The following is a 17,546-nucleotide window of genomic DNA, read 5'->3' on the forward strand; positions in this document are numbered from 1 at the left end:
GGGGGGGGGTGGTACCCATTTAATCAAAATGGGTTTCTTACCCTTAGCCACAGAAGGAGTGACATCCTGTCCAAAGAAGGATTTCCAAGCCTTTTTGAAATAAGCAACCGCTAAAATGGAAGTGGTGGAGGGGGAATGACCAATATATTCATATTTATGACTGTTTCTTGCCATCTAAATAAACCATAAGACAATAACAAGAAAACATAAATGCTTGTTGAAAGAGGGTTCAAAACCCTTCCAAATCGCAATTGCTTTCTTAAAGTTCAGATTCATGGGCCAATAGATACCAAAAACGCACCCAATACGATGCCAAACATTTTTAGCAAAAGGACATTCAAAGAACAGATGATTCAGAGATTCCAAATCGCAATTGCTTTTTATAAATATATATGTATGTATGTATATAGATAAATAGATAGTTTTGGCAAATGACTTTCTGTAAAAAAATGATTTGTGGCATTGAAAATTTTGGAATCATTTCATCATATCATGTAATTTTGCCTCTTAAATTGAGCAAGTTCACCAACTAGAGCATTCAACATATCAAGATTTCATTTACCATTAATCCAACAATCCAAGACCAATAAATTAACATCATAAGCAGTAGGAGGCAAAATAGAAAATGTAGAAAGACCCCAGTCATCATTCCAAAAGGAGACACTAGAGTCATAATAAGATATATATAATATATTATATTGAATAGAAAATTAAGCATGAATTATATAGTAAATTTAATAATGAAATTATAATTGTTTATTAAAATAGTAAATTAATTAAATGTTATACAATGTTAGGCTTCCAATTTTAAAAGAGTCGACGCCAAAGCTAATTAATCGATATCAACGTGAGTACTTCTTATATTATTGTAATATTTTACTTCTAAGCTAAATGTATTTACAAATACTATCATTAGTTATATTGAAATTACTACGAACTCAGGATTTTAAATTCTAATGAATTTTATTCATATTATAAGAATGATACACATGCACAACATTATTTAAATTATTATAAATATTGAATGATTTATAAGTATATAAACTATTATGCAAATGAGATTGAAATATTTATTATTAGAAAGTGATATTTTTATTATATGCTTATATGTGCATAATTGACTATGATGGAGTATCTTTTTATGATATTACTGAGGAAATGCTAAGGTACTCATGTATGTAAACTAGAAAATGATATTGCTATTGAAATATTTTAAGTGATATAATTTTTAGAATGTGCTCTTGTGACAGTTATACATATATTGAATAATGTTGTTATGCTATTGACACAGTAATATTCGTTGAATAACATCTCAAATGTTAATATTGATTTATAGAATGTTTAACCGACATGAATTTTGTCTTTTTTTGTATTACTGTAATTTAAAAGTATGAGTATTCATTGATTTTTTTAGCTCATTGTTATTTTGAACTAATTTTTTAAGTTAAGTGATTAAAATATGAGCGATTGAAAGATAATGTTTATAGAAGACAAACAATTTGTAATGAGATAAATTTAAATATTTTGTTTTAATTTAATTTTATTAGTGACTCTTTTATTTTTTAAATTGTAAATGAATATAGAAAACTTTGCTCCCATAGTTTGACAATTTGTACCTGTCTTGGTTAATTTCAATGCTTAGGCTTGGTCGTGATGAAAGTGGTATCAGAGAGCAAAGTTTAGGATTAATTAATGAAATCTTGATGAAAGACTCAATAGAATAATTATAAGAAAATTTTAATAATAATAAAAATAAAAATTTAACTTTATATCCATTCAGACATAGTGATACAACCGAAATCGTAGAAGAGAATTCGATAGAACAAAAAAGTAAGACATACTATAAATGTGACACAAATGTCTTAACCGAGATGATGGCGATGATGACTGAGCTGATTCAAGAATCCATATCGCAGGCTTTTGAAAGTAATACGATCGTTGTGGAAAAGTACTTGAAGATATTTCAAGATCTGCGTTCACCTTTGTTTAAGGGAACTGTTGACCCTATTAAAATGAAGATCTGACTAATGAGGATAGAGAAGATACTAGATAACATGACTTGTCTCGATGAACAAAGAATACTATTAGCTAATTTTGTGCTGGATGGAGAAGCCGAAAGGTGATGGCGTGGGCAGTGCCGGGACAAGCTAGTGGACATACCCAATAGATAGTTGGGAGGAATTTATGGAGTTATTCAAATAATTATTTGTACCCCTATCCACTCGAAGATACATATAGGATATGTTCATCAAGTTGAAAAAAAGAGAGAAGAAAGTCATGCAGTACAAAGTATAATTCACTTCACAGCTGAGGTATATGCCATAGTTGATTGCTAATGTAGAAAAAATAGTAATAGATTTCTTTCGTGATTAAAGAATTCAGTCAGACAACCGTTGGTGCCTTTGAGGATCGACAAATACTTAGTATTCGTGGAACATGCTAAAAGAGTGGAGATTGATTATCAGCTTACTCAGAAGCGTAAGGAGATGCACATGCAGAAGAGTGTTGATAAAGATTTGGATCAATCAGAGGTATCCCATGGGAAGAAGTCCAATAACAATTTAGGTGGTGTTAGCAGAGATACAACTCAGGGTACTGTAGTCACTTGTGCCAAATACGGAAGACTATATAAAGGTGAATGCTTGATGTGCTCTAACATTTGCTATTGGTGTCGTTAGCCTGGTTATATACCGAGATATTGTCCATCTCTTGGCCAGAAGAGTGTTGAATATCAGAAATCAGTGGAGCTACTTTACAGAAGACTGCAAGTGGACAAAAAAAGATAGAGTCATAGTTTTTGCTCCTAACCAAGGTCAATCAAAACAGCTTGTTCGATCTCGAGTATATTCCCTTACTCATAGTGTATTTGAAATACTTACTGCTCTTGATGGTGATGAGGACTGATGAGTTTGGCGATTTCATATATAGCAGTATTTTACTAGCATACTTTCTTGTTTTAGTATTGTTATCCGAAGTATTATTGGGTTGCCTTGTATCAAGTCTTTATCTTTATATTGATTACTTTTTATCTTATTCAATGACCAGTAGTTTTCATCAAGAAGTTTATGGATAACTAGTGTTTACCTGCTTAATTTGAAATGACTTGAGGTTTGTTTATAAATTTTGAGGACAAGATTTTTATAAGTGAGGAAGATTGTAACGTTCTGTTTCAGTTATTCTGTGGGAGGGTAAACAAAGAATTGAAGAAAATGAGGCGAGGAATCGGGCAGCCGAACAGAGGAGAGAGGAAGCAAGGGTATCAGAAGTCAAACAGGTGAGTTTGCCTTATAAATTTTCGTATGAGGAGACAGGGACTTATCTGAGAGTCGAACGACATTGTCGAAAGAAGGGGAGGGCTCTCAAGTTCGTGCTAGTTTCGGTGGCTGTGGTGAGTGCAATTAGGGCAAAGAGCGTAACAGCTGTCGGCGTCGGTTTTGAGCCCCGATTAAGGAAATCAAAGAGGAAGCTGTTGCTGCATCTGTAGTGAAGCAAGTGCGCTATCGAGAAAGCGAGGAAGTTCTTGCGGGAGGGAGCCGGAACTAGCTTTAAAGCGATGTGGTTCTCGCGAAAGGGAAGAAAACGAAGTCTTCGCGCGGTGTAGGACTCGACTGAGGTAATGCTTATTAAATTGATTATATTCTTAAAACTTAATCATAAAACAAATATATATATATATATATATATATTGAATAAAAAACAACTGGATTAAATAATGCTTTAATACTTAAATAATGAAACACTTTCTCTTTATTAAAATAAAAAATAAATTAAATTTTATACCATGCTAGGCTTTCAATTTTAGAAGAGTCAATGCCAAGGATAATTAATTGATATTGAGGTGACTACTCATGTTCTTATATTATGATAATATTTTACTTGTTTTAGACCAAATATATTTGTAAGTATTATCATTAGTTATGTTGAAATTATCACAAATTTATGATTTTGAATTTTAATGAATTTTTATTCATATTGTCGGAATGATATGTGTGCACATCATTATTTAAATTATTATAAATATTGAATGATTTATAAGTATATGAATTGCTATGCAAATGAAAATGAAATATTTATTATTAGAAAATAATATTTTTATTGTATATTTGAGTATGCATGATTCATTATGATGGAGTTACTCATTTATGGTAGAGCGGAACACTAAGATACCCGTGCATGTAACTTAAAAAGATATGGATATTGAAAAACCTTAAGTGGTATACTTTTTAAAGGGTATTTCTGTGACAGTTGTACATGTATAGAATAATTTTGATATGTTATTGATATAGTAAGATTTATTGAATAACATCTCAAATGTTAATTTTGATTTATTAAATGTTTAACTAGCATGCATATTTTTTTTTTTTTTTGTGCTACTGTAGTTTAGAAGTATGAGTATTCACTTGCTTGTTTAGCTCATTTTTATTTTAAACAAACTTTTCAGGTTATTATGTGATTAAAATATGAACAACAGAAGAAATAATATTTATAGAAGATGCAGATAACTTGTAATGAGATAAACTTAAACATTCTGCTTTATTTTAATTTGATTAGTGATTCTTTCATTTGTTAAAGTATAAATGAATATAGAAAACTTAGTTCCAACCGTCCAATTGTCTGTATTCGTCTTGGTTAATTCTAAGTCCCGGGTTGGGTCTGACATTGGGGACTAAATTGACAATTTTATAAAATTTGGGATTAAAATAACTAGTTGGGGAATCATTTAGGCACCTTTCTCATTCATTATATTTTAATAAGGGGATTATCTGTGCATTTCAAGCTTCAATTAATAACGAAATAATGTTTGATGAACTTATGCTTCATCAACTAGATGTTCTATAATTGTTATTTTAAGTGAGAAAAAGTGCAAGTTGGCCCATAGTCAAGTGACTCAATTCTGCTTTATCTTAAAGTTTTAAAATATAGTTTTACATGTAGCACAGAAGAATATTTATGATCTAAATTATCCATTTTGATGATTTACATTATAAACATTTTTATATTAATGATTATGATGGATTTATTGGATGGTTATGAAGTGAAATGTATGTTTTGTGATGATCTAGGCTGACTAATTTTCTATCCATTTGATCATGTTTAGTAAAAGTCTGGTTGGGTTAATGGAAAATTTTTGACCGGATTACCTATTTTTCATACGTCTCATGCTTAATTGAGAGGAATCAAAATGGGGCGTGATAGTTTTCTTATCTCAAAAGAAGTTGTGTTCAATCTTCTTGAGAAATTTTCAAGGACACCCCTCTTTATAAGAGGTTGGTTGGTAAGTTGATCAATCTTATAGTCACCAAACTAGATATCTTTTTTGTTGCAGGGTTTTGAACCAATGCATACATACTCACAAACATAAAAATTGGGAAGCTATTATGCGCATCCATAGGTATATAAACAAGCCAACAAGGAAAAAGACTTGTATACACTAAGAATGAAAATTTTATCATGAACCTCTTTTTTCATGCTGTTGACTATATTAGATTAATTGGTTTTAGAGAATTTACATATGGGTAATGCATATTTGTAGATAACTTGGTCATATGGAATAGTTAAAAGCAAAGAATGGGTAGCTAGATCAAGCATTGAGGTAGAGTACAAAGTCATGGCTGATTTTACACGTGAAATGATGTGTGTTAAAATCTTCTTGGGAGAATTTGATTTTTCTATTAGAAAACCTATTATCATAAATATTAATGATTATGCTGCCATTTACATTGCCAATAATCTTGTATCCTTTTCAAGAAAGAACAAAACATATTGAGGTTGAATGTCACTTTATACGGGATGCTGTGCAATTAAAGAAGATTGTTACTTCTCATTTTTCTTGCTAAAAAATGTTGGCAAATGTGTTTGCCAAGGCTTTGGGTTAACTTTATTTTTCCACGTTTAGTAACAATCTATAGCTAATTTATAACTGTGCTTTAGTTTGAGGGTGAGTAATAGGATATAAATTGCAAATTGAGGATTTTCTGGCAACTCATGTAATAAAACAGAGAGAAATACATATTAGAATAGGGGAGAAGGAAAGTTAGAGAAAAGGAAGCTTCTAATATATATATTTTTTTCCCCCTAAAATTAATACTGCAGCATAGCAGCACATACAAAGCTCCTTATAATTGCTAAAGTAAATCTTTTCTCCATATTTTGCTGAGTACATCACACTTAACAACCTAAAAACAGCCCACCCAATCAAAATAGGACACTTATTTCCATGTTAATTAACTGTAAGAATTAAACATGCTTTCATTTGTTCACCCAACTGAACACCCCTCTTTTACATTGCTTCCTCACTGTACCCCTTCAATAAACGGTTCGTGCTTTTGCACGGATCATGGTTGAATGCTCCCCACCTTTCCCCTTGGAACAGTGAATTTGTTCTTAATGTTGACATTAGAGTAGTTGTCGTCCAATTACTTGCGTTGATCCTTGTTTCTTTCTTAGTGTTACAGTTACGGTGTGCCAATTTTTTATAGTTGGCATGAGTAGATGACATTAGAGTTTTTCTATTAAGATGACTATACCATTTGTCAGATGGTAATGAGTTAAATGTAGCTGCCAATTTTCATGATGTAGATTTTGCATGTATACACGAAATGCGATAATTATACATTACATTCTTAAACAGTAAAAGGTTCATATTATCTTTTCGTTATTTTACAAATATTTGATTTGATAATTTCACTTCTTAAGCTGCATTATTTGAAATCCGACTCTGTTTATCGCCTGAGGTTTTTTCTTTTCAAACTTTCAGTCTTATTTCTCGAGCTAGGAAGACTGTTCTTGGCTCAGCCGATGATATCGGATGGCTTCAGTGTGCTCCTGGCATGCCTCCTGTAGAAGATGGAACTGATCGATTCAAGGAGTTGCTTGAAAATATCAGGTTAATTCATATTCTACATGAATTATACCTTCATAGGAAAGAAAAAATATATTATTTGTTTTTCATTTTTTTTAGTTGGAGCAGCTTATAAGTTGCAATACTCTTCATAATATTCATCTTGTTATCTTATCGCAGAAACGATGAACATAAATTGCCAGATTCTTTGGTTTATTTGTTAGTTCCAGGTAGAAAACATTCCACTCGAAACTTTTCACAACAGAATTTGATAAATTTTTCTGGCAATTCATTGGTGCTTTCTTTTGCAGGTCTGTTTAGTAATCATGGTCCCCTGTATTTTGTTAATACAAAAACATGCTTTTCAAAGATGGGACTTACTTGCCATATTGCTAAAATTCACAGCGAGGTATCATGTGGATAACTATTGTTTCCCTGTATTTCTCTGTTCTTATTTTTGCTGGTACTGCAACATTAAATTTTTAGGCTTCAATTGATAAAAATGCCAGAGAGATCAAGGAATATATTGAAGAAATATATTGGGGGTCGAAGAAACGTGTAATGCTTCTTGGACATAGCAAAGGTGGGGTCGATTCTGCAGCTGCATTATCTTTGTACTGGCCGGATCTGAAAGATAAGGTCGCTGGTTTAGCCTTGGCTCAGAGTCCCTATGGAGGTAGCCCAATTGCTTCAGATATTTTGAGGGAAGGCCAACTAGGAGATTATGTGCAATTGAGAAAAATCATGCAAGTTTTGATTTGCAAAGTCCTCAAGGTACTCTTGTTTTGTGTTCGCAAATATTGCAGTTTTAGTGTGAAGTGGGCGATAAGCAATCTCTTAATTAATGTTTATATATGTATGTATGTATATATGTCCGAATGTACACACACACACACATATATATGCAGTCATGAACTACTCTTTAAATGAAACAGCTGCAATTTTGGAACAAAATAAGTCCAGGCTTTGTGAGGTACTTAATGAAAAAGATAAAGCAAAAATAATTGTGTTCACTATTTTTAAGATTAGTTCGATACAAGAATTGATTGATTAGTCATATATTACACTCAATTTAATGCAAATCCAATGGGTAGATTTGGGTTGAGTAAATTGCCAAATAACCCCCTAACTATTTAATGTAGTTGTTCTAATCCCAAAGAATATAAAAGTGTCAAATTAGTCCCAAATTTTATAAATTGGGGCTGAAGCAGTTTTTCATGAGATTATTTCTGTCCATATTAAAAGAATCTAGGGATTAAACTGACACTTGTATAAACTTTGGGGCTAAAATGATTCGGTGCCAAAAAACCAGGGGACTATTTTTAGATTTTTCTCAACTTGGATTAGGTTATGTTGACCTGAAGAGTTTGCATGTTTTCATTTATATTTTTGGCTCTCCGCTGAACTTCTTGTTAAGAACTTATTCTTTGTAAGTTAGTCGTTACACATGACTAAAGTTCTTGCACAGATCCATTTCATCCATTCATAAATTTTTCCTTGTTTTTACCTTTTCTTCTTGCAATCTACAAATTCTAGTTCATGTCATATTCATTTTCCGCTATTCATGTTTTGATCTCTCTCCTGCGTAATTTTTTAAATTCTCTTACCTTTGCACATATACCGCCTGAATCTTCTATTCCTTCAAATTTTATCACGTTTGACATTGAATGGAATTTTGCATGACAGGGAGATTTGCAAGCCTTAGAAGACTTGACTTATGAAAAAAGAAGGGTTTTCTTGCAAAAACATCAATTGCCCCGCGAACTTCCCGTCGTCTCTTTCCACACCGAAGCAGGTTTAGGACCCAGTGTCCTTGCCACCTTATCTCAAGTTGCCCATGCCGAGCTACCTGGCATCGGTGACGGCCAATCCACAAAGGTGCCTGTAGTCATGCCACTCTCTGCTGCAATGGCTGCCTGTGCGCAGCTACTTCAAGTCAGGTATGGGGAGAAGAGCGACGGCCTCGTTACAAGAAGAGACGCCGAGGTTCCTGGCTCTGTTGTTGTCCGACCAGAGCGAAAACTGGATCATGCATGGATGGTATACTCTACACTCAATGACAGCCCAGGCGAAGGCGATGCTTCTCAGGTCTGTGAGGCTCTCCTCACGTTGCTTGTAGAGGTTGGGCAGAAGAGAAGGCATGTAATTACCATGAAAGATGAGTGAGATTTGCAATTTTGCTACACAGTAAGTGCTGCATATAGTGTAAACTTTAGAATTTGTTGACACGCAGGATTTAGATGTATAACCCTCTATTTTAGTGCTCCTATTTACGATGATTCTTCTAGTTTATTTTACATGTCAAGTTTGGGCTCATAATGGACATCAATTTTATTTATTTTTACTTATTTCTTTTATGGTGCGAATTAGTCGGGCAAACAACTAATATTTTGAAGTTAGTATGTTGAATTTTTTTGAGACTTCAGATCTCGTATGATTCACGAACTCATACAATCCGGGAAAGACCTTGCGGAAGAAGTGAGAAGCAGTCCAAGGATTTTCTCATAGAGAGATTTTTGCGGGTCCAGGATTGTGATGCATATCTCTCTCTTTATTTTTTCTTCTTATTCATACTATGTGCTCACAGAGGGGGTATAAGGAATGAAATATAAAACTAGGTTATAGGTTGCATGGTACAGAGTCTGAGCAGGCTCGCCGAAAAGACTGCCAATGTGAATTATCATGCTATTAATAAATGACGATATGTATGTCGACAAATTGAAGTTTTCTTTCTTCCGCCTCAAAAAATTGCCCGTCAAACTCGGTGTACCAGAGTAGTTATCGACAAGCTTGGTGGGAAGGTCCAACTAGTCAATGCGAGATTAGAATAGAACTCGAGCAATGTAAGCGAGCTCACGCTTGAATACTAAGGCTTGGTGAGCTTGTTCTTAGGAACTTGTACAAACGCTAACGTGCCATTCTTTTGGATGGCAAGAAGCTTTTTAGCTTGTCATTTCCAAATGTACGACTAAGAAGTACGATTGGTCTGGTCAACATCACTATTAAGTGCATGCCTATTAGGCTCGGTCTGTTAAGCCCCTGAGGCCGATTTAACATTTGGGCTTTCCTGTTGCTTAAGGAAATTCATTTTCGTATATGCATTTTGTTCCTCGATTCTCTTAACTCTTCGATAAGATACTGCGAGAAGAATGAGAGAATAAGTGAATAGGTAAACCTATTCATGACTAGAGGTATGAGATGATTGCAGTAGACGCTTTGCCCTATCGGCTTTGTTCGGAGACATATCTATGCATACTCAATGAAAATGGTGCTTTCCACCACCAATAAGTTTTATTGGCATGCCTCGAAGAGCAGTCACAAGAGTTTATAGGGCCTCGAAGTTGCGCCTATAAGGAGTAGTCGCGAGTACTTTCGATTATTATGGATTGTTTCTCATTCAGGTGCATTTGCATTTAGGCAATAGAAGCAACTCATTCTATTGTTGTAACTCATAGATGTTTTAAGAGATTTTTTCTTTGTTGAGTTACCTAGGGTAGAAGCACATGTTATCATGAGAGATATGACTTGTTTCAGCCATTGGGAGATATGTACTCCTAAGAAGTGGTGGAGTAGAATGTGAAAAGTTTGAAACTTCCTAGTTATGGAAGGGTTGTCTTGATGCTGGCTTTTTTGGATTGTCAGATAATAACTTTCAAATCATTTAGAACAAGTACTATAAGGACACTTGCTACATCCATTGATGCATCATCATCTTCTCATAAGAAAAAAGATAACTTCTGCAATGACAGAATTAATTTGGTGGTTATATATATAAATATTTGTTGCATTAACTCTGTATATGATATTCTATAACAACATGATCCTTACGGAGTTTAGTGAGTTAGGGGCTTTATTCTTGTACTCCTCCCCTTTTTTCTCAATAATCCTTACTTCGGTCTTGTTTTGATGGGAAATATTTCCAAAGAAGAGATGGATATTTTGGAAGAATGATTAAGGGCAATCATGCAGCGAAGGCTGAAGAGAGGGAAGCAATTTAAAGGTTCCCACGATTCAAAAGGAAAGAATGGCGACACTGAGAGTTCAAAGCCTATCAATGTGAAAGGGTTGTTGTACAATTTCTGTGGGAGCTTTGCTACCTCGAATGTGGTCTTGGAAATCGATTTGAACGAAATTGCTTCAAAAGAAATGTTAGTGCCGCCAGTCTCAGATTCTATTTGTGAAGAATTCAGCGTTGGATTACAAGTTTCTGATTCTCTGAACGACTGGAGGGGTTTCAACACAGTAATGCTCACGGAGCTAATTCCTGGTGACCTTGCATTGTTTTATTTTATCTTTTTTTATTTTATTTTTGTAGTTCTATGCTTTTGATGTTCTAGCTGTTCTTTTGAAGAGAAATTTTTCGATCAATAGTCTGAAGCTATGATTATTCTCAATGATTCCGTAATGAATGATTCTGAAGTGGTAGAAAGATTGTGGCGGGAGGCATTGGAGGAAACTTGGAAGGCTGTAGGTGAACTTGCTTCTAAAGGTAATATTGGTTTTTCTATGTTTGTTGACATAACCTGCTTATATTTTATGATCGTCCTTCATTTATAGGTGGACAAGCTTCGTGAAACATGATATTGATAGAGATTAAATCATGAAAACAAAGTTCATGGTCCCTTAAGTTTAGTTTATAAAAGATTATGATTGCACTTTCCTTTAAATTCTATCTTTTAATGTAGAATACTTAAAAATTTTTTTCTCTCCAAAAGATGATCTATATAGTCTTTGATTCTAAGGCATGGGCATAGTGACTTTATAATGATGTCTAATTTATTATGAAGTGCCTTTCCGATTTTCAAATATCTTATCGCCACATTACACCCTTTTATTTTTGAGACGTAATTTTGTTTATACCCTTACATTTGTATAAGAGGGTTGTGGTGATTCAATTTTCTTTTTCTCTGTTTTAGCATTTCTTTGTTGTAGCCTAACTTTTTCAATTTTCTTGTGATTTTTCTCTTAAAAACCATATTAAACCTAAGAGATTCCATCCCGAGGCGAATATGTTGGCCATAGCTATGTAGAATAGTAGCAATAATTTTCTGGCTTCAAAGATGTCCGCAAGCTCTTGCTACGATACAAAGGGATTGCATCTTTGACGACTTTTACGTTCTTCGACCACCACAGGAGGATGAAACTACTAGTATTCTACTTCCATATGAGGTGTGCTATTATCAAGACTTGCTCCGGCTTGGCCTTCATTTTCTTTTGTGCGAAGAACTAGTGGATGTCCAAACTTCTTCGGGTTAGTTTCTACAAAGATTCATTTGAGCTCGATAGCCAATGCGATGTCATTAATCTTATTTTTACGACAGAGAAAGTTATATTGGTCAGTGCGTTTCGCAACTTGCTGCGGCCTCAGACATTCAAGGATTGAATAATATTGTTTTCTCCTTTGAAGGTAATAATGTTAAATTTGAATAACAAGATTTTTGATTGGAAGAAGTTTTGTTTTGTTTGTTACAAGTGTTTGGGCGGTTAATTGTTGACCTCCATTTTGGTTGAGATTTAGTTTTCTTTCTTTAGCAGCCTAAGGTCTAGCCATAAGATTTTCTTGTTGACTATTCCTAGAAAACTAGAAAAAGAACCCTCATCTTTAGAAACTCTTTAGAAACTCTAAACTCTTCTGTCTTCTGTGCTTGACTTGAAGTTCCATATACTAGTCATAACCTCTAGCACTTAGTAAGTATGACCACTATAGAGGAAGCTCAAGGGGAGTCCCCATATGACTGCTTGGCCTTAAGGTTGACCCTAGGTGTTGGTCTGGAGCTAGTTCACTCACTTGCACTCACTTGCACCTACTTTCACTCACAACCTTAAAACCCAGATTTGTTGACTTTGATCCCTTGATCTTTTGAGAAACTCATGTAGATGGTCCCTTAGACCCACTGACCCTAGGCTAGAGTTTAGCTAAGACCAGTACATAGAGGACCCAAATGGGGATTTCATTGGTCCATAGCTCATATAAGATGGTTGGCACCCCAATTCTACCAAAATATCCAACTTTCCATGGCTCAAACAGAGTGGTTGACACCTCACCTTTACGAAAACACCCCCAAATCCCAAATTTGACCAAAATTACCCAAATCACTCAGAACTATTTAAAAATCATCTCAAACAATTTGAAACTACCCAAATTGCCCAAAACATCCCAAAACTTCCAAAATTACCAAAATACCCTCAAAATTGCACCCTCAAAATTGCCAATCTTGGTAGCCCAAACTTTCCCAAAACCCTCAAAAGTACTCTTGGTAGCCAAAATTACAAAAGTACTCTTGGTAGCCCAAACTTTCCCAAAACCCTCAAAATCATTTCAAATGTCCCCAAAAACTAATTTGGATCCTTTAATTGAACCCAATTTGATCAAATTGACCAACTTTGACCTTAGACCCCAAATTGTCCTTAAAGGGCAAATTTCTCCAAATTCATCTTACATATCCATCAATTTGGCCTCAATACCCCCCAATTTCAATTTTAAACTCAAATTCTTCTTTCATATGATCAATTCAAACCAAATCCAAGCTTAATTGGCCCATTCTTTGAGCTCAATTTTGATCTAAACTGAACCCACAATTTTGACCTTATCACTTAATCTCACCTAATTGAACCATATGATCCACTCAATTGCCCCAATTTGAATCCTAAATTCTTCCTAACAATCCTACACATCAATTTGGACTTTTAATTGACCTTGGTCAAGCCTCAATTTCACTCAATTTCAACCCACATTCAAAATCCTCAAATTTACCCCAAATTGGCTATGTCTCCAAATTCCACCAAATTGGTTATCCTAACCCCAAAATTGACACCCAATTTATGTTGAAAACTCTTTATGACATTCCTCTTAAACCATTTTCAACCATCAATTTGAACCTAGCTCAACCTTAGCCCAACCTAAACCCAAGTCCAATCCAACACCCCCAGATTGACTAAATGACCAAAACCCATCAAATTGAACCTTTAAATCAATTCAAAATCACTCCAAATCTTTTCAAAATCTCTTGTGACAATCATTTACACAATATTGACCAATCAATTGAGCTCAATGTCATTTGGGATAGTAAGGAGCTCTGCAGCTTGTCACTTTCAAAGATAAGTTTGATTACTACGATTGGTCCGATTAGCACAAGAACATTAATTGCAAAGCAAGTGGGCTATACCCATTAAACCCATGAACCCCGTTTAAATATTTGAGCTTTCCTTTTGCTCAAGGAAATTCATATTTGGATACACAGTCTTATTATTAAATGTAAATTCCTTTATACTATGTCATTAAACGCCAAATAAATCACCTACCATTAACTTTAATATGCATATTATAGTTTAAATGCTAATTAAAACATTTAAATTATATTTTATTCTATCAATTTTGTTGAAAGTTTCAATTATATTTTCACCCTCAAGATGATAAGCTCTTCAAGGATTATAAGTTGTAGGAAAATTGATCTAGGAATATGCTTATCATTAAGTTTCATGGAGTTTATGATGATATTCTCATTAGAAAATTGAAATTTTCATAAACTTAAATGAATGGATACGTTAATACTATTTTTTTTTTGAAAGGTAAAATATATATTTTCATGCACAGATAAAACGACATTGATGCAAATATGTGAAATATACATGACAAATGAAATGATTCTCATTAGATGAACTCTACATTTTACTTAGAAAAAATTTAGTGAAGCCAAACAGTACAAAAGGACCACAAAGGTTGACATCAATAACTTCTTAGCTGAAAGCTCTGGCTCCTAATTATTCTGCGTATCTGACGTCACATGTTTAAGACTAAATTCTCTCAAATGTACCCAAAAATAAACATAATTACAAAATGCGAGCAAAAGTTTGTTTCTTATTTCATGAAAAATCACCCTCCCAAACCAGTCAAGAAAACAGTACTGATGCAACCTGCCAGCCACGACATCCGCGTACGTGCACAGGGATAATTTCAAAAATGTGTCATTTACATTCATATCACCCAATTTCTATTTATTTACATATCTAACATTTAAATTTTATTTTATTTTTTTACATTTATACCTTTCAAATATTTCATATCACAAAACGAAACTCGAGTCGCATGAATTTTGGTGGTGCAGTGTCTTTTTTAAAACGCACCTGACCTGTTTGGGTTTTTGGCTGCTTATGTCTTTTCAAAACGCCGAAAATAGTGTTTTTACACAGCTATCTAGGTGCGGTTGCAACTTTCTGGCAACGGTCTGATTTTTTTCAAAAAACATAAAAACTTATAATAGCCACCCCTTTTCAAAATGCGGAAAATAGTGTTTTCACACCGCTATCTAGGTGCGGTGGCAACTTTCTGGCAGCGGTCTGACTTTTTTCAAAAAACATAAAAACTTATAATAGCCACCGCACCTAACTTATCATTAGATGTTTTTTAATCAGCTTATCAGCAAATTATTCAATAAGCTGCAACTGACCCAAACAGAAGTTTAATTTATGTGCGATCAAACATTTCTCACGTTAGTATTGATAAATGATACTTTTATATATTATTGCCCCACATAACACTACATAAGAAATTAAGTTATCATGGCTGCCCCCACAAACAAAATGATGAAGTTTAGCAAATTCATTTAATGTCATGTCGAGCAGCTTGCAAGATTCAAATATTACATATTTGAGCGCTAATTTTGTAAGGTTAGAACTGTGATATTGTAATTGATTGATTAATTAGTTTTCTAATTTTTTTTTTATTTTTTTTGTAATTAAAAAGGATTAAAGCATTATTATTGGGTAGTTGGTAAGGGTGCATACGAGTCAAAGTTGAGTTAGCTTGCAGGCCAGCCTGGCCTGTATTCTAGTTTTGACTCATTAAACTCGTGTTTGGCTTAATTTATAATACATTTTAATAATAAATTTTTATTTAGATTTAGTTCTTAGATCTTAGTTATTTACTCGTATAATACCTAATTTCTTGACATTGAATAAAAAATCACTAACATTAAGATTTTATAAAAATAAATAATAAAATTTTGAGGTTAGATATGTAAATGCATGAGAATTGTAGGGTATGTATGTATATCATACTATATTATATATATGTCTCTCTGATACACACACACACTCTTTAAAAAGAAATCGGCGATTTCTCATGCGCTAGGCCCCATGAAGAGAGCCCGTGCCACGTGCCTAAATATTCGAGAACCTAGCGCCACTGGGGACCGAACCCGTGACCTGCGGGGACTTACAGTGAACCCCACCAACCCACACACACACACTCTTAAAAAAGAAATCGGCGATTTCTCATGCGCTAGGCCCCATGAAGAGAGCCCGTGCCACGTGCCTAAATATTCAAGAACCCAGTGCCACTGAGGATCGAACCCGTGACCTGCGGGGACTTACAGTGAACCCCACCAACCAACAGACCACAACTTGCGGCACTATATATATATATATATATATATATATATATTTGCCTCAAAATTTATAGTATTGAAAAAATGAACTTTTCTTTAGCTACTAAATATAGATCCTTTAACATGCAAAAAATATAATTTACTAATTTTTTTTTTTCAAAATTAATTAATGATGCCATGAAAAACTTTCATCATGAAACTAAAAAAGTTTTTTTTAATGAGATTTAAATCCCTAATTTATTTATTGGAAGATTTACATACATATCATTTAAATCCTACACATCTATATATCTAAAACCCAATCTTCGCATGAGATGTGATAAGCATGATTTATAATTGTACAATGTAAATTTTTTAAGTCTTTGACATGTAAATAGTTTGGTGGAATGTAAGTAAAGTTTTTTTTCTTTTTATAGGACTAATTAGAGCAATAGTAACAGTAAAAACAATCACTATTGGCCAAATCATAGACAATGAAAAACGTGGAGGCTCAACACAGTCATGGCTTCTCTGCCATGGAAAAAGGGCTTACATTTATACAACTAGAGGACAACTCTTATGTACGAACCTTATTATTTATTCCTCTTATTATTATTATTTTTATTTTGGTTGTCTTCTCCATAGTAGTTGAAAGGTTCATTCCACCATTGAATTATAAAGATACGACAATAGGACATGCCTGTTTTCCTTCCTACATCCAAATGGTCCATCTTGCATTACTCATGCTAATATGTGGGCACCAATCTGTAAAAGGGAAGAGATTAAAATGATTTTTATTTGATGTTATAGTTTAGAATAAAGTTGAAACATTATTAGATTTATGAGAAATTGAGATAAGTACCACACATGTCTTATGTGTTTACATGGATAAACCTCAAAATTGATATTTATACCTATAGCACCTTGATGCCATAAATTTATGCATGAAATGTGTATTACAGATTTAGGAAGATAATGATGATGTTATTTTTGATGTGATGTTGAAAGTTTGAGTGATATGTATGTAAATATAGATGTACGGTGTTAAATACATATATTCATTATTATTGTGTGTATGCATGTAAATGCCCCTAAATTTACTTTAGAAAACTTAAAATTTTTATTATATTTATCAAAGTAAATTCAATAATTTGAGGATTCTTCATGAAAAAAAAAGACTAGAAATAGTTAAGTTATTATTTTATTATAAAAGCTATCACATTTGATTTCCTTCATATTTGTGGAAGAAAAAATAAGAGTAGATTTGATGTTTTGAATTTTCTTTATGTGAGGTCTATGTAATAGATGGTTAGTAGCACTAGTAAATGTCTAATATATAT

The 17,546-nt window shown here is 33.6% G+C and overlaps 1 protein-coding gene across 7 annotated transcripts in view; it reads left to right on the forward strand.

Moving 5' to 3' along the window:
- LOC110023903 overlaps positions 1-9,133 on the forward strand; it is a 56,975-nt gene extending 47,842 nt beyond the window's left edge. For all 7 annotated transcript variants that reach the window (XM_020723551.1, XM_020723554.1, XM_020723550.1 and 4 more), the window contains 5 exons: positions 6,758-6,886; positions 7,022-7,071; positions 7,153-7,250; positions 7,328-7,615; positions 8,528-9,133. In XM_020723551.1, coding sequence (XP_020579210.1) covers positions 6,758-6,886; positions 7,022-7,071; positions 7,153-7,250; positions 7,328-7,615; positions 8,528-9,007 — 1,045 coding nt within the window. In that variant the 3' untranslated portion in view covers positions 9,008-9,133. The remainder of the gene's footprint in view (positions 1-6,757; positions 6,887-7,021; positions 7,072-7,152; positions 7,251-7,327; positions 7,616-8,527) is intronic.
- Positions 9,134-17,546: the final 8,413 nt, after the last annotated feature.

This window comes from Phalaenopsis equestris, unplaced genomic scaffold (assembly GCF_001263595.1).
Source record: "Phalaenopsis equestris unplaced genomic scaffold, ASM126359v1 Scaffold000235, whole genome shotgun sequence".
Lineage (NCBI taxonomy): Eukaryota > Viridiplantae > Streptophyta > Magnoliopsida > Asparagales > Orchidaceae > Phalaenopsis > Phalaenopsis equestris.